Here is a 17,946-nt window from a genome sequence, read left to right on the forward strand (position 1 = left end):
CTTTTACCAGATTAGGAATTTTCATTCAGCTTGCTGGCCTTACTGATCTTAAAAAAATGGTTTTTTCAAACCTAATGGATTTACTTTCTTTTTGAAGATGGTGTACTGCTATTCTCTCTTTCTGGCATTTGTCTGGAGAAGAATTATCTAGGTCTCTAACACATTAACAGTTCTTATATTTCTTTGGCATTTATTTAATCACTTAGTCTGTGGCTGCAGCAAGAACTTTTAATGAATGCTTTTAGCAAGCAATTCATTCAGCTAAGTTTGTGTGTTTATAAAACATTTGCAAACTGAGTGAGATGACTCCTTTTCTTACCTTTCATTTGACCTGAGAATGTTGTGTCTGTCTCATCCCTCCTCTCATTCTCATCAGTAGTGAGGGAGGAATCAAGTCGGATACAGATGACTCTTGCAGGAGAATTCTATCTCCTGTACCAGCTTCTGATGTCATCTCTGAGGAACAAACCCCATGGAGTTTGAGCAAACAGCAAGAAAGTACCAAGGAAGAATGTGACAGGAATTTACCAGATATAGAGAGAGATGATATGTTGGTTAGAAGGATGGGAATTTTTCCAAGGCGTACCACAAGCTCCATTCCCATAAATTGTCCTCCCTTGTCAGTAGCTCCTTATCTGCTGCAGCAGCAGCAAGAGGAGGCTGTAGCTCGTGAAAAGGATTTGAAGACTCTGCAGGAAGGAGAAAGGTCAGAGAACAGAAGCGGATCCCTCTGAGCCTGGTTTGTGTGTGGTGTTTAGCTTGGATCAGTCAGCAATGTTGTCCCATTCTTCATATGGGCTTTAAAGATGTGTTTTACTCAATCATCATGGCATGTGTTTTGTTTCGTAAAATTACTTACAAGATTGTATCCTGTGAATATAAAACTACCTGTCTTCTTTCATATTTAAGTACTTCAGTTGTTAATTGCTCCTCAGCATGAAAACAGTCTTTCATCTTTTGGGGGGATTTCTTTTGCAAACCATAGTGCTTTGTCTAGATTTTTATGCCATCCCCCAAGTGATTAAGTCATTGCATAGACTTGTATGCAATTCCCAACTTCTAACAAATCACCTACATAAGTATGGGGTTCAACGTAATTTCCTCTTAGTCCTTGTGCTGTGGCTAAAGATGTCTGGTTTGCTTAGTTGTCCATCATTCTCAACTTTGTTATGAGTAACAGCACCTCACATTGCCTAAGTCAGCCACTTGATGTACAAGTGAGCATTATCATGGAACAGTGTCACTTGTCTCTCTGAGCAGTACTGTCACACAAGAAGAGAGTCAAGAACAGCTTGAAATCCCTCAGCTGCAGAGTGATGGAACAGAAAACAAAATGAAATTTCCAGACCCTCAAAGAGATGACATGTTAGCCAGAAGAACTGGAGCTTTTCTTAAACAGCCTGGGCCCAGTGTTAAGCAGTTCCTTCCCATGCCATTTTCAAAGCAGCAGAATAAGCAGGGCACAGCTACAGAACTTGAGAAGAAAACCACGAGGTAAGAAACTTGTATTTTTCTCCATCCCTTTTAGCTAGACCTGTAGGCTGTTTGTGAAGATCTCTTTATCAGGAAGATTTGCTGGTGGCCCAGTAGTGGTTATTTTCATGCTTGTCCTCAGTTCTCTAGTATTTCTGCCCAGTAGAAGGTTTCTGACCTTTTTAGAAAAGTCATGTGGATAGTCAGATCAGAGCTCTACCAGATGCAAAATTCTAACAATGTGTGGAAACAGATCTATTTAGCAATTACATTTGCATTACCTTTGTAGAGGTTTCTGGTTAAATATGAGGTAATCATTACAAATGTTTCCATATGAGGTAATCATTGCAAATGAAGCTAGAAATGGAGATGCTGGGTGTAGTAGGTTAGATGATTGTCTATGATTTAACTAGTGCCAGTGACTTCCTAACAGGAAACCTAGAGATCCCAGGATTCTTTGTGATAATGCTCAATGTCTTTCTAAGCACCTTTTTTCAGATGTTAGAGGCTGTGTGAGTGTTGAAGCTTTGAAAGAGTTATCATTTGATGGTTGAGCCATCTGCAAGAAGAGTGGAAGGGTTCTTACTCATCAGCCTCTTCAGAGTACTTGAGGAGAAGGGATAGACATGCATCTGTACAGACATGGATGAAAACTAGCTTTCATCTCAGCCAGGAGAAATCAAATCTGTCATCTACCATAGAATTCAACAGTGTCTTGGTGTTGAAAAGACTTAATACTTTAGTTTTCAGTGGTGTTCTGGACAGTTTATTTTCTGACTAAAAAGAATGGTACAAGCATTTGATTCTTAAAATTATGGGTTTTGCTCCTGCCCCACTTAGTTTGTCCTGTGTCAGCTATTTGGGTTTGTAGGGGCTGGGGTTTTTTTGTTAACTTACAGTTTTGCTTTTCATTATGTATGTGTGATTTTTGAAATATTGCTTAATACATCCCTTTACACCACTGCCTTTGGCTCACTTAGGCCTGAAAAATGTCCACAAGTCTACACTAATAGCTCTGGAAAACCTTCAATAGAACCACCTCAAGAACAGCAGCAAGGACATGAGGACAGTCTCCCACCTACAGGACAAGATGAGATTACTAATACTGCCCGTACTGCCCAAGTGGCTGAAGATGACAACAATGAAGTCCACATTGGTCAAACATCTAAGCTTCAGGAGGTTGCCGAGGAAAACAAAATGGGAACACTTTCATCCAAGGATGAGCATCTGCAAACGTGAGCTTTCTGGTGTGAACCACGCAGCTTGTAAACCCCTGTGTGCACACTTCACAGTTCAGGTTGAGCATTGCCTGGTGTGTTTTCAGTCCCAACTACAACACTGTATGTCAGTAATACACATTTTACAAACAAGAATAATAGTTGTGTAATGCATTTTATTTTGATTTAAAAAAATATTTAATTGAACGCTAAGTGAAGGGAATGTTTGATTACAGTATATATGTTGAATTGCAAGAAAAGTTTATGAAGAGGAGATGCTGAAATGGACTCTGCTCATTGAGAGATGCTTATTTTATTTTTCCCATGATTAATGTTGTAGTATTGACTTTTGCACATGCTGCTCTTTTATGATAAATCCTATATATATATATATGTGGTTTGCATAGCTCTAAAGAAGACTACAATTTTAGTGAATGCTGCTGGTTTGTGTATTACTGGTAACATTTTCAGCTATTCTCCCCCGCCCTGAGGAAAGAAAACCAAACAAACTAACAAAAAAACCCCCCAAAAAAACAAAAAGCAAACAAAACAATAAATACCTGCAAGTCAACCAACCAGCCAACCGATCAACAAAAAAACCAAAAAAAAAACCAAAACAAAAAAAACCTGCCCAAACCAAAACAACAACAAACCAAACAAATATAAACAAAACCAACGAAAACCAAATAAACAAAAACCACAGAAGAAATCCCCAAACACAAGACCTACAAAAAGAAAAAGGAAATCCAGTGACTCACTTTCTGACTATAGTATTTGTCTCTTTCATGTTTCAGTAATAGTGGTACTAAGCACTGACGTGGAATGTAACTGTTAAGTTTTATCTCCATTCATTGCATGTAAATGTAAATGCTAAGACATTTTCTATTTTCAATAACTATTTTCTACACACAGTTTAGGTATACTTCAGCAGATTTTTATAATGTCGGGCATAAGTATGTGTTTAAAGAGGGATGGGTGGTATTCTCATGTAATTTGATCTCAGGATGATCAGGTAAGTCTTGTTTGATGAATACATAGTCCCTGAAGAGTATGGTTCTATTTTGGTCAGCTGTACTAGTAGAAGTGACAGTTGTGCAAATTATACGGATCCAGTTGCAATTACTACTTCATGTATTTATCCACAATCTAATTTTATATTTGGTCTTGTAGATTCGGCCCCAGAACTGCTGTGTCTGATGACGCAGAGTAAGTTGTCTTGTGTTCACAAGATTCTGTTTTAAACAACTTACACTGCATGCTTTCCCATCTTTCTACTAATTTAAAATGCAGTTTATGCATCCTTATTATTTTGCAGTGTTTTGGCAAATAAATTTTTCAGACAGCACTGAAAAATGGAATGTGATATGGCTTATATTTCAGTTAAAAATAATTTCTGTATAAAAGCCCTTAAAAACTAAGTGTAATACTAATGTCCAGCTGTTGCTTAAAGTATTTTTTCCTCTTTTTTTTCTTTTATTTTGTCTTGGATTTCTTCTGAATTTCCATTGCCTCTAATCAGCTACAGGTAAAGAGAGTTGGGTTGAATCTGGGTGTTGAAGAAAAAAATGAAGTATGAGAAAGAATAGGAAGAAATAAAGAAAGCCCAAAGCAAAATAATATCATTGTGATCTTCAGAATAATTACCAGGAAAATACATCTTTAGCTGAGCCTTTATTCTCTTTTTAAAACTTTATATTCAATCCCTTCCAGGTTAGGTTTAATTTAATAATGTACTAAATGTCAAGCTTTAAGCTCTTCACCTCGATGCATCACTTTTCATAGAAGGAGTAGAACTGACATGTATTACACTCAAAAATTTTAATTGTTCATGTATGCACACAAACTGTAGTACAGAATAGTATGCAGTGTCATTTGGAAAGCTCTTTGGAAGTATTAGCTATTTAGAAGAGAAGTAGTTGGAAACTACATACACAATAATATCCCCAACGTCCTTCTCTTCACAGAAATGCACATGACCTTGTCAGTGTCCCAGATTAAATCCCAAAATAAAAGGTTTGGAGAGTCGTGGGGGTTTTATAATGAGTATAGAGACTCATATGCAAATTTTCACCCTTTCCTCTTAATGATAAAGCTTAGAATCATGCACTGTTCTTTACCTTTATGCTGAGCAAAGCCTCTATTCTCTGACTACAGAGTAAGCATGACCATTTTCAAGCAGCAGGAATCTGTCCAGTCAAACGAAGGAGTGAGATAAAAAGAGCAATATAACATAGAAGTGCTATACTTAACAATGGGGGCACTCTAGCAGTTTCAGAAACCCTGCTTATATGATTGATTATTTTCATCTGTGTATGTCTGTATTAAATGCAGTCATGAGAGAAGGTACATGGAGATGTCTTTTTAGAGGCATTGCAGTGGTCTTGGTATCACATGAGAGTAGCAACAATCAGTAAATCATTTTGCTTATTCCATACTGATTGTCATTTTGTTTTAAAAGGCTAAGCAATTAATATTTGAACCTCATTGTCATTCTTTCCAGATGTGCTACAGTTTACAGAGCAACTATTTTCCTATATGGTCTTTTAAGTTTTTATAAAAGTAAGAGCATGTTTTTCCTTCTGAAGACAAAGTTTTATGAAGACGCAAATAAAACTTGGCTCTCAAGTAGGAAAAATAAATTGAACTGACACTTAAAATACTTTTTAAATGTTTGTCAAGTCCCCATTGAAAACTGTAATTTGAATTCAGTCTTAGACTAGATGCTCTTTATTCCAACAGCAAAACTAAGGACTCTTTTACTAGACTGTCAAGGTTCCCTTTGGTAGTTAGAGGAAAACTAAATATTGTTATCAGCTCTGGTCTGTCTCAGGGTCCAGAAAAGGCAATACTTAGTGTGTTGCTGCTGACCAGGCCCATTCCCATCTCCTGAAGAGAGAGCATTCTGATGGTACCGTGATAGTCCAATGTGAGCTGAGATTTTTGAGTATTTCTTTACTAATCTGACTTTGAGCTAGTCTGTCCCTTTTTATGTTTTGTTGGAGTTTCTTAAGTCTTAGTATGACTGTAAAATGGTAATGCAGCCACATAATAAATGCCTTACATAAGGATTGTTAACATAGTCTCATAAGAAGGTTCTTCACCTTATCTCTCACTTTTAAATTAATTAAATATTGAAGTACTTCAGATTTTTTTTAAGTTCAAAATTTATTTAGACCTGTTAAAAAAAGAAGTTGTTGCATGATATTGCTGACAGGAACAGCTGTAATTTGTGATAATAAAGCAGTGTAGCTTGAAAATCCCAACATCCCAAATACTGCTGCTCTGCACAGTGCTTTTTCCTAGATCATTGTTAGAACAGCAGGTCTGGTACGCTGGTCAGCAGAAAGGCCTCTTGCTTCAGGACAGAGTTTGTATACAATCTCTGGAGCTGTTCTAATGGCAGAAAGTTAATGAACTTTAATTTGGTCCAGTCATGTATTCCCTGTCTACTTGTATGCTACGTGCCTGGTATGGCCCAACATGTGGTTGAAGGAGGAGTAAATCTAGTTCTGTTCATGAAGGTGTTAGTGACTGTCTGGAGCCATTTGGAGATTGTACAAGACAGAAATAGGATGCAATTATGTGGGACTCATAGTGAAAAGTGTCTTTGGATAAAAGATAAGAGCTTTGGCCTCTGATTCTTTTCTAAGGATGAACTTGTCAGAAAAGTTGATGTAGACCTTTCAATTGACCTTTTCCATGTACTCAGGAAAGGAGGTTTATCTCCTTAGTGATTACTACCTGTTGGTCAGAGTGGAGCACATTGCTTTGAGATGGGACTCCTTCAGACTGCTGTCTTGGAAAGATACTGTTGTGGAATAACATGTTGCTGTAGAGTTGAAGAGTTGAAGTTTGAACCCACCGCGTTGCTTATCCATGATAATGGAGGCCCAGCAGCAGGAGGCGACTGCTGGAGTAGGAGGTGCATCTGGGGTTGTAGTGTATAGTCTGACTTCTGGCCAAGGCTTAAAGCCTTTTCCAGAGAACCTTTTTTACTGCATTGTTAATAGTTATAAAACCCGTTGCTGTCTTTGTGCACCGTGTGAAACCTGCGTGAATTCAGGGAACATACATTAGACTTACATTAGGAAATCCAGGTAGTCCTGCTAGAAAGGCAAGATTCTTCCATCCCAAATGGCAGAGAGTGTGTACTCATGCATTCTACTTGGACCAGTAACCACCGTTTCAGGTCTTACCTTTTCTCCTACTGCATCTGAATGAAAAATTGTTTGACGAGGAAAGAGTACTAGAGTGCAGCTACACAACCAATTTGACCCAGTAGGCACAAGGAATCAAATACTGAACACTAAAGGCTTTCTTAGTGTGGGTTTCAAAAGTTCTTAAACTGGACTAAACTCTGTAAGAGTGACTTTGTTGCAAGTTATGCATCTCCCAGCCTACCTCACCAGTCTGCCAAATAGGACTGGTATTTAAATTTTAAAAAACACCAACACTTGCCCTCTCTTTAGGTTTTGTTATTTAGGAGTGTTCCAATCCAATCCTGAACAATATGACTGTTAGAACTACCCACGGAAAAACCCAAATTAGTGTAACCCCCAGCATTCTGCTTAAGGGTGCTGAGGATTAGTAACATTATACTGTTCCTATGGTATAATACTATATACTGTATTACTATATATATAGTAATACAGTAATATGTTAACTTCACTGTTCATGCTTAAAGGCAATATGATGTTTATTCTGTCCTTCATTTCTGAGTAAATACCTACTTAGCAGGATGGAATCTGTGCATGTCCTTTTCCATACGCTGTGCAGACCTTTCAAGTTTTTTCTTGAGAGTGGCATTCCTGTCTTTGCTTGCCTGAATACTAATGCTGGCTCATAAATACATGCACAGCTTTCCGTGGCTATTCACTTTGATTACTGTGGACACAGTTGCCCAAAGTTTTATCTTCATTGGGTGCTTCTCCTGCTAGTTGGCTCATTGGCTCATGTAAAGCTGCAGGTGATCATTGGAGGACTGCTGTGAAATCACTTCATGTGGAACTGCATGCATTCTTTTAAGTTTGGGGTTTTTTTTTTTTTGCTTTGAATGGAACAACTGAGGTCATGTTTTACTAATAATAGGTAGTAGAGGTGGAGTAGTAAGCATGTTATCTTTGTGTGAAAATCTTTATATAATATAAAGAGATAAAGTATAAAGTCAAACCATAACCTTTTTTTTTCCTTAAACTCTCCAAAGGTCAGAGACATAAATAGAAAAAAACCGGTTTTGGTCCTGGACATCCTATTTTCCTTGTTAGGTTAGCTGTATTAATAAGCTGGTGCTGGTAGCATTGGATTTCTTTGAGGCAGAGAGGGAAGGAAAGGGGAGGGGAGAAAGTACCATGGAGTTTGAAGTGAGCATACTTCTCTGAGTTTGTAGCAATAGCATTTAGCTGGCTGTGCTGCCACTGATGTACTTCTCAAGCCCCATTTTACCCTGAAATGGAAACTTCCATCTGTGGTGTTAATCAAAGTGATCTTGATAACCCACTGGGCACATCTGAATGATAGAATGATTTTAATAAGAGCTATTGATGGAAGTGTAAAGTTAGTAGTGTGTCTGAGTGAGGTAGAAAGCTGTGGTTGACTAACAAAGTGGGAAGTTGAGGAGTGTAATGCCTGAAGTACTGTGTGGGAGCCATAGGGATGCTCACAAGCCCATCTTGGGGACTGCTGCTTTTGGGAGCTTTGTAACAGAGCGAGTGTCTGATTCTGCTGCAGCACCCTCATGTGGCTTCAGCTCTTACAAGCTGAAGGAATATAAGCCTCTAAATAAGACTGGGCCTGTTATTTTCCCCTTGTTTAGGAGTATGAGTATGTTTGACATGAGATGTGAAGAAGAAGCTGTGGCTCAGCCTCATAGCAAAGCTCGCCATGAGAAGCTGCAGAATATACACAACCAGCTGAAAGAGGACGAGACCAGATGGCAAGATGTGAGTATACAACATTGTCTGCAATGCAGGCAGGCACTGAGATCAGCCAGTTAGGCAAAACCAGGACAACCTGTTAAATCTGCACTTGCTGTCAAGTGCTTATAATAAGGAGAGCTTTTTTTTCTCAGTGGATTGTTGCTAAAAGCAGACAAGTTCATAATTTATTGTAAATCACAGAATACAAGATCTTAAAGGCTCTCTGCCTGTTCACTGGTATTTTGCTTTTTAAAAATAAAATAAAGAAACTGTGATTAGGTAAAAAAATGGAAGAACAACTTCTAACTGCTGACTTCTCTAAATTTTCTAATTAGTCAATGTCCAAAGTAACAAAATATGAGACCAAGTAGAACAGGGAATAAATAGGTCAGCCTTTTCTTTAATAAATTTGCATCGATACAGAAAATGTTAATGTTTTACATTTTGTCCAAGCAAACAAATGGCACTTCATGTTAGCTACACTCTGCTTGGTTTACAAGGTCTTTCCAAACCCTCTTTCCTTGATGTGTTTTGTTAAGCTGTCCAGGCATTTGGCATTGTCTGCAGCAAATTAGCAAGGACAGAAAAACATGATCTGCAGGTAAGTTAGCATAAGGAGTTTTAGTTCTAATTCTGTTCATTCCTAAAGAGTGATTTTAAATAAGGAAATTGGGATATTTTTTTAAATTAAAAAAAAAAAACACAATAAAACACATCTCTTCAAGTATGGTAGGTTCTCATTACAAGGAAAACTTCTGTAAAACACCTCAGAGAGTTTTTTGGTAGAAAATTTAAGGAAAAGTTAAAAACAAGTTGTATATACAGCTAAGAAGTGACTTTTTATAGTAGAACAATGAAAGACTTCAGCTGAAAGGTCTTTATGTGTGGGAAGCCATAATTGCCCAGCAGAGATAAGAATAAATCCAAAGGCATTCAAGAAGTTTGAGAACTCTGCTGTTGAATTGAAAATCCTCTGAGGTAAAGTTCTTACATTTTCCAGGCCCTCAGCACCTTCTACCATGAACTAAAATTTCTGAAGAGGTACTCAAAATGCCTTTATTAGAGCATCCTTGGCATTCTGAGGGCTTTATAAAGACGTGTGTCATGCTCTGATACTTTAGATGTCCATGCTTTGAATTTGCCAACAATTAACAGTTTAATTAGTTTTTTAAATTATTGTTTTTCTAAAGCATCAGAACTGAAAAAGATAAACATATCTGGATTTTAGTTATGAAAAGAGAAGGAGGGCTTATGTAAGAAAATTTGCTAATGAAAAACTAATTTCCACACAATAGACAAGAGTGGAAGTAGCTGAATAAAGAAATGCTTTGGTACTTCAATGAGGATAATTAGCAACTGAAGGAAAGGATAGGCCTGTGTTTCATGAAGGAGATTATAGACTTATATATGTAGGTCATGTGAAGAAGTACTTTAATGAACATTCCTTTAAGTGTAACATCAATAATTTGTAGTTTTAAGCTAAATTAAAAGTCATAATGTTTTTTCCTGATTTTAATAAAATAAGTTATGCTTGGAGTACCTTCTGCTGTTTACCAATAAAATGCAATTAAAATATTTGGGAAACCATGTAAGTAATGAAATAGCCTTTGAATTGAGTATGTGTTATGAATATCTGGGTTTTATTAAAACCAAAAGTTGTTAAAGTGCATGAAATATAATCTGTATACCAATCTCCTGATATTGAAAAGTTAATGACAAATGTTCCCTTCCAGTTTCCTAGGAAGTTATTTTTCTTTGCAGAAGTTCTGCAGGGGTTACTTTTTACATGCAAAATTTTGTTCCTTTGCTAGTTGGCTGCAAAGAAGTTTTACAGTTCACAGTAATACTTGTACTGTGAAAAAGACCTTACTTCTGTATCCTCCAGGATTTGTGAATTCATAAAAGATGCAAGACATTGCAGGGGCCCATAACAGGTACCTCCTGTGACTTTCTGGTTTAGTGTCAGGCTAGTTTTTCAGAAAAGGCAGAGAACCAAATTCAGTCAATTTTCTGCACAATTTCAGGCAGGTAGATTCCAAAAAGACTGTGATTGTTACTTCAACAAGGACATCTCTATATAGCTGGATACAAACCATAGTCTTTTTACTCTGTCATTTCTCACACCAGCCAGGTATGAGCCCTAATCTCTCTTGCTCACGTCTGGATCCAAAATACTGCAGGACGGCCATGATGAAGAATTTAAATTTGGATCCTGCACTGGATTTTTCTATCAAAAAAACCTAACATCATGGGTCAGCCATATTTGCATGTAGCTGACTGATGGCATGGGCAAAGTATGGAACTATAAGCTCTCCAAGGCTGACAGTGCAGCTGTAGCTCATGGTGAAATAACATCCATTCTTCCAATGAACTCCTGCTTCCCATATGTCTGATTATTAAAATTCTTCACCAAACATAATTTTTTTACTTAACCTTCCTGTGGAATTGGATTTTGTCCCTTGTGTTTGCCTAAGTGAAAATGAGTGTACTGACTGGTCCTTTTAGGCCAAATTTCCTGCCAAAAGCAAAGTAAGCAGTGAAGCTATGAGATCTTTACTGTATCCTGCTGTCAGCAGAAAATTCAGGCAACATCTTCATTTGTGGCATAATCTCCTTAAGTCATTGAAATAAACAATGCTGCCTTCAGGTGATGGGAGCCTAGTCCACAGGCAAGAACAAGTATTGCAACCAGCTGGTTTGGTTTATTGTTACATGCGGCCACTTTTTAGTTATTTGCAACTCTGCATTCAGGTGCCTTCCTTCTCTCACAGGACCTGGCTCGGTGGAAGAGTCGTCGAAGGAGCGCTTCACAGGATTTGATTAAAAAGGAAGCTGAGAGAAAGAAAATGGAGAGGTTATTGGCTGGAGACGGAACGAATGAGCGTAGAAAAAGCATCAAAACCTACCGAGAAATTGTGGAGGAGAAGTACGTTGTTTTACTGGAGTGTAGTGGCATGTCTGTGTGCTCCATAGGAGATAGGTACCTGTGGGCAGCCGTGCCTACAAGCCTGAGTGAGGGAGAAGGGAGGATGTTGATGGAGCAAAGGAAATGGGTGTGATTTCCAGTGTTAATGTGATGGTTTTCTTGTGTTGTCTTCCTTGCAGAGAGAGAAGGGAGCGGGAACTTCATGAGGCATACAAGAATGCAAAGACACAGGAGGAGGCTGAGAGCATCCTCCAGCAGTACACTGAAAGATTCACTATCAGTGAGGCTGTCCTTGAGCGTTTGCAGATGCCAAAAATTCTAGAAAGAAGCCATTCAGTGGAACCAAATTCCCCACTGAAAGACCCAAATCCTCTGAGATATTTAAGGCAACAGTCACTTCCTGCTCCAAAATTCACTGCCACAATTGAAGCAACCATTGTTCCCACCACTGAACTAGAGCCCAGCAGTTCAACAGGACGCACATCTCCCAGCAAAAGTGTCTCCAAGGCTGTGCCTATGCTGACACCCAAGCCTTACTCACAACCCAAAAATACACAGGAAGTTTTAAAGAACTTTAAGGTAGGATACATCACGTGCTCCAAAGTCAAGCTTGAGGCCAAGAGATCTTGACTGAGTCATCTGAACATATGAATGTTTAATACAATTATGTAGAAAATTATGGCAGCATTCTGATATTATAAAATTCAGCTTCATGTTCTGTGCTGCTTCTGGTTTAGTGGTTTCTTCATGTTTACCAGTCTTAGAATCTTGACTTCTTCAGACTGAAATATTTGCACTGGTCATTTTAACTCAGGCTATTGGGGAAAGGGGCAATTTTAAAAAAAGCAAGGTGTTTCCTCAGAAAGTTTTCAGAAAAGAGTATGTGGTCATGCTTTTTGTTTTTGAACAAAATGGAAGGTGAAGAGAGTGTGGAGGCCCTGATTTTTGAAACAAGACCTAGACTGGCTTTTGTGTCAGGGGTCTGATTTCTGGCGTACCCAAACAAGTGTGTGCCTACTCCTTCAGAGGCAAGAGCCAGCTTGCCCAAAGATATGCTCTGTTTGAAACATGCTTCTCACCAAGGATGAGTGGGGAAATCTGCTTCACAGGCAGATAAAGAGAGGGTTTAGGTTCTGCATGGATCTTCAGTGAAACAGGTTGGTTCTGGGGTAGCAGAGTAACTGCAGATTGATGGGGAGAGAGGGTCAGTGGGTCTGTTGGATCACAAGAACCGTGCAAAGACTATGGAGTAAAAGAAGGAAGAGAACTTGGACGAAAACAGGGCTGCTGGGAATAAGTCACCTATGATTTGTGGGAGAAGAATAGGAGACAATATTCTGAAACCAGAATATGAAATCTGAGGAGTGTATCTTTTGACTGGATGGTTTTGGAGAATGAGAATAAGATACTGAATCAATGATGGAAAAAGCGAAGAACTGGGGTGTATTTAAAAGAACAGACCAGAATATGTCAAATTTGAAAACATCTGCTGCTCACAGTGCCTGTACTAAAATTGGAGCTTACCCAAGTCTCATAGTAGTCATGTTGTGAACAGTGTGAAGCCTACTGGCATGGGTGACCCCAGTCTCTGGAGTTTGGGTTCCCTTCTGTCTGCCATTGCTCCTACTTAGCAAGTGTCAAGGGTGCCTGAAGCCCTGCTGATATCCCAAGTAGCACTGCTACCATGTATATTCAGGTTGTTTACTTTCTAAAAAATAAGTTGGCTCTTTATAGCTAGTGAAAAAAGTATTCTGTGATGTATAATTTATTGAAGTCTGTCCCAGCTCTTGTGGAAACCACACCCCACCATGTTTCCTAGTTGAAACAAAAAACTGATAATTCCTGTTTCTCCTATACCCTGGTTGGTATGCCCTGAGTTTACTTTTTAGATATCAGTGAATCATGGATCTTTGGTTTTTTTCTGATCCTTGCCACTTTTTTCATCAGGGGACCAAGATATGTGTGTATCACCATAATGGCATTGTATGTATAATTCACATATGTGGGAAGCAACTAACTCATAAAGGTGCCTACGCTCCATGAGCCACCACAAAAAAATCTGTTTGAATCTTGTTCACATGATGTGAAAAAATGTTATTTGTCTCAATAGGAATCATGCCCTAGTGCATATAGTTGTAGCATTATTTTCCCTTGAAACACCAGTCTGTCAATGGTTCTTGGCTCTGGTGACAATGTGTTGACTTCCTCCAGATCAGAAGGAAAGGAGTATGTTTGTTTAACTCTTCAGCCAGGGCATCTGTCCTGTTCATCCGAACATTTGGTTTTCCTCCTTAATATAAATAGAGAAATGGTCTTAGTCTAAACAGAGACACTAAAATGGATGGTGCAGCCTGACAGCGTTTTCCTGGACTTTATATTTTTGAGATCTTTCATAACCTGCCTTTCTAGTAGATAATCCAGCACACAGTACCAGAAGACCTGTGGCTCAGTTCCTGCTGACACTTGTGTTTGGAAATAAAACCTAAGAGAGGTACTGTGTTAAGTGGATGATGTCAGTGTAGAAAGGGAGGGAACATTTTCATGTGAAAAACACTCAGGAGAGAAACAGGTGGTGGAGCTGATTGTGCAAGGGCTAACTGCCTCCACCTTCCTGCACATCTGGCAGAGCTAAGGATGGCCAGAACCTCAGAGATGGCGTCTTAGTTAATCATGCTCATAAATGGCCTCCTAGATAATCATGCTCATAAAGAGCAAGCCTCTGGATGCATGTGTATGAGAAGTCAATGGAAAGTTTGCCCTCAGCCTGGTACTGATACTCAGTTGGGGTGCCAGTCTTAAGGTATCCAAGCTGTTCATTCAATAAGTAAGGAAGGATCTCTGTGCACAGAGTAGCAAGGCCCTCCCTACTTCTCATGCCTGCTGACAGACCTGTAAATATCTGTGCTGTGGCCAGGCAGGAACAATGTGGTGGTACTGAGACATGGTCCTCTCCTGGTTTCTCTCCACCTGGGGCCTCTTAGGGTGAACAGCTAGTGAATTCTCTGTAGCAAGACTTCTCATGTATGGTTCTAAAAGAACCCTTCAAAATGAAGGGAGTGTTACATGCCACCTCCATTCAGAAATTCCAGAGTAAAAATTCCAAGTTGTATGAATTCAGAGGAAGAAGCCAAAGCATATTTTGTACTTTATTCTTTGCTTAAATGTTCCTTAGCAGGAATATATGGCCACCAGGGAGCTCGCCTGACCCTGAGAAAAAGGTAGTTAAACTGTTTCCATACTCTCCTTTTCAAGGAGATTACCTAAAGTAGTTTTTTGGGAAAGCACCTATCTATTTGACTGCCTCATGGAGAGGGTGGAATGGCCAGTTTTATTTGCTGGTGCCTTGATTCCCTTTTATGAACAATTAAGAAACAAGTAGATGAACTCTGCTGCTCCTGTCCCTTCAAAGTTCACATGACAATGCTTCAAAAAAGTACAGACTGCTAATACTGTGGTGAGGTCATTGAGGTACATAAGCAGTTCATCAGCATAATTAGTCCTGGAGAACCTGCTTAACTTTTGCATAAGGCAAGGCAAAACCCAGCAGTTTTGGTCTAAGTTTAACATAAAAATTGATCTTTTTTAAACATCCTTTGATCTGTGATGCACACAAAGGGTGTTTCTATGTTACTGGGAGAATGGAATGTGGGAAACCAGGAAATCCGGAAAAATTATTTCCTTGTGCCTGTATTTTGTTTATGAGCCCTCTAGGGTCACAGGGTCTTCTTCTGTTTTGGCCTGTTGAATGAAATATGTGCTTGGCTTCATTCCTCACTGATAACACAGACTGTGTTAATGATTGTAGTATCATGTTGAACTCCTAATTTCCTGAATTCCTTTGAATGCTACTTGTCTCAGCATATTTATTTAACTGTATTCTGCAGGTAGATGGAAAAGTCAGCATGAACGGAGAAAATGTCAACGGCATGGAAGAAAAGGATAAAGAATGTACAACAGTAATATTTACTCCTTCACCAACCAGATCTCTGAAATTTGATGGAGTAGCCAGAGGGGACAAGCCCCCAGTAGAGTTGAAGAAGGACCCCCCAAGTGTTGAGCTCAGTTTACAGAGGCCTGCCACTCAGAGTGTGCACAAAGAGCCAACAGTAAGACCAACACGAACAAACCAGCCTTACTTTCTTTGCCAGTTTTCTGTCTCATGATGTGTTTAATCACTAACTAATGATACCCAAGTGCCTCTGTTTGCCTTATTGCAAAAGGGTGTGCCCAGACCAGGAAAAAATTATAAACAAAACCCCAAATCCTTTGTAAATTAAAGACTTCTTCCTTTTGTATGTGGGTAGAGAAATAGGAGGGTAAAATTAAAAAAAAATCTTTTTGCAGACACTGGGGATTTTGGAGGGATATTTTTTTTTCTTTTTCATTTTTGTTGTTGTTTTGGGTTTTTTCCAGATGCCATGCAGCTGATAAGCATGCTTTAAATATGCTGGGCCAGGGAGAAATTGATTCAGTGTCCCAGCCGTTGTGCAGGTTTATTCAGCGCTTCTCCTAATGTAAGCTGATGAGATCAGCAACATAATTGGACTGTGTGAGCCATTATAATTAGTCTCAGTTTTCAAAAGAGAATGTGGATGTGCTGGCAGTTTTGAACATTTGGTTTTCATTCCCCTCTCAGAAACATTAGAAAAGGGGATAAGCTATTGAAATGCTCAGAGGGGCCAACATGATTCTTAACTGCCTTATCAGAGAAACAAATTAATTTTACCTTTTCATCTTTCTCTCCCCCTCTTCCCCAGAGAAAAAGGCAGGAGTAAAACTAGAGCATATCACAGCAGGCATCTAGATGCTACAAAACTGTAATAAAAGTAGATAGTAAAAACAAAACAAGAAATAAGGAGAGGATTGCAAAGAGAGTATGTAAAAGGGCTGCAAGCAAGTGATAGCAGAGGGAATTATCACAATTTATTTCTGTGTAACAACAAAGAGAATTGGAGATGTGCTGAAAGTTGTAGTATGATAATTTTTTCTTTCATCTCAGATTTCATCCAAGCATTGGCCAGATGGATAACAGGGAGCAGGCAGAGATCTGTCCTGGGGCATGATGGCTCATTCATGGGAAAGGGTTTGTGTTTTACTCCCCTGATCAATGCCAGTCTCTAGCTCTGGACAACCAAATCATGGAGCCTGCAGCAATCATGCGAACTGGAGTGTGCTGTGAGCACAGACTTGATTCGGTCAGAGGGAACTGGTATTGAGTCAAAAGTGAATGATTTGCAGGGAGGGCAAGGCTGAGGCTGCTCCTGTCACAACAGTTTGGCTGTGAGGGAAAAGCCAGGTAAGCACTGAATCTGATACAGAGGAGCAGGTAATGGTAGTTTTAGAGAATAGAGAAGAACCTCAGCTTGCTGGAAAGAGAAGCTCCATGACAATCAGAAAAGTAGCAAAGTGGAAATGTTAATGTCTCCTTTTTTAGGAATTTTAGGCCTAAGTTAGAGTTATGAGGAATCTCAGCAGCAGAAGTCACTGTTACTTCCTGAGTGTGCTTGTATCTGTTTGATGTCCTGTCGTCCTCCCCTTTCTACAGCCTTGAGGATGATATGCCCAGCTGAATGCAAATTTTTCTGTGTCTGGTTTCTCCTTCTAATATTTAGCTCTTGTGGTGATACTGGCAAAGGAGGCAGAAGAGTTTGACTCCTCAGATTCCTTGTGACTCTTTACATTTACAGAATAGCTCCTGGTTTGTCAGCTTGAATGCTTACTTACTGATGAAGCCTACAAGAGAGAATGAGTGTGCACCAAAATGGTGCTAGTGACAGAGTGTCTGTGCTCTAACTACAAATTTTATATCACTAGGCTCACAATTTCATCAGCAGTGTTAATGGGTAGTACAAATCGTTGTAATTACTCCTGGCACTTCAGCTTCAGGCAAAGGTATGTGTATTAAGCATGTCAAGGACAGAGGAAAGAGAGAAGACTGCTTTGAGGGGGATCTTCCACGGGAAGACAGGTGGAATGCACTGAATGCAATGAGAGAGAAGACAAGGAGATCTGCCTGTGGCTGGAAGGGAATTTGCCAGCCTAAAATAGTATTTCAGGTTCTGTTTCTTCTGGATGTTTACTTCTCTTTACCCAGATGCTTCTTTTTCATTTTACAGGTCTCCATGCCTCAGACTAAGGCATGGGCAGTAACTTAGCTATTGAGCGTACAGGAGAGCCTTGGTTTGTTGATAGGAAGGGTTTAGATGCAAAGTTACAGAGATGGGACATGGTACTGATGTTTGGCTTCTCCACTGTGGATCTTGGGACACAAACAAGCACTGCTATAGACACCCTGATATGGATGTCATTGGTCTGGGGCCTTATCTGCAAGAGCTGGACAGCTACGCTGGACTTACTTCACTCAGCCTTCTCCCTGTACTTATTTTACTTCAGACTTTGCACCACTAACACAACG

At 39.3% G+C, this 17,946-nt stretch overlaps 1 protein-coding gene across 4 annotated transcripts in view; it reads left to right on the plus strand.

The window, feature by feature from the left end:
* The window catches only part of LIMCH1 (LIM and calponin homology domains 1), a 171,901-nt gene that overhangs the window by 123,861 nt on the left and 30,094 nt on the right, over positions 1 to 17,946 (plus strand). For 3 of the 4 annotated variants that reach the window (XM_072928116.1, XM_072928117.1, XM_030270984.4), the window contains exons 13-20: positions 377 to 706; positions 1,261 to 1,494; positions 2,454 to 2,708; positions 3,861 to 3,896; positions 8,503 to 8,629; positions 11,377 to 11,531; positions 11,711 to 12,110; positions 15,416 to 15,637. In XM_072928116.1, coding sequence (XP_072784217.1) covers positions 377 to 706; positions 1,261 to 1,494; positions 2,454 to 2,708; positions 3,861 to 3,896; positions 8,503 to 8,629; positions 11,377 to 11,531; positions 11,711 to 12,110; positions 15,416 to 15,637 — 1,759 coding nt within the window. The remainder of the gene's footprint in view (positions 1 to 376; positions 707 to 1,260; positions 1,495 to 2,453; positions 2,709 to 3,860; positions 3,897 to 8,502; positions 8,630 to 11,376; positions 11,532 to 11,710; positions 12,111 to 15,415; positions 15,638 to 17,946) is intronic. The other variant, XM_030270985.4, reaches the window with a different exon arrangement.

This window comes from Taeniopygia guttata, chromosome 4 (assembly GCF_048771995.1).
Source record: "Taeniopygia guttata chromosome 4, bTaeGut7.mat, whole genome shotgun sequence".
Lineage (NCBI taxonomy): Eukaryota > Metazoa > Chordata > Aves > Passeriformes > Estrildidae > Taeniopygia > Taeniopygia guttata.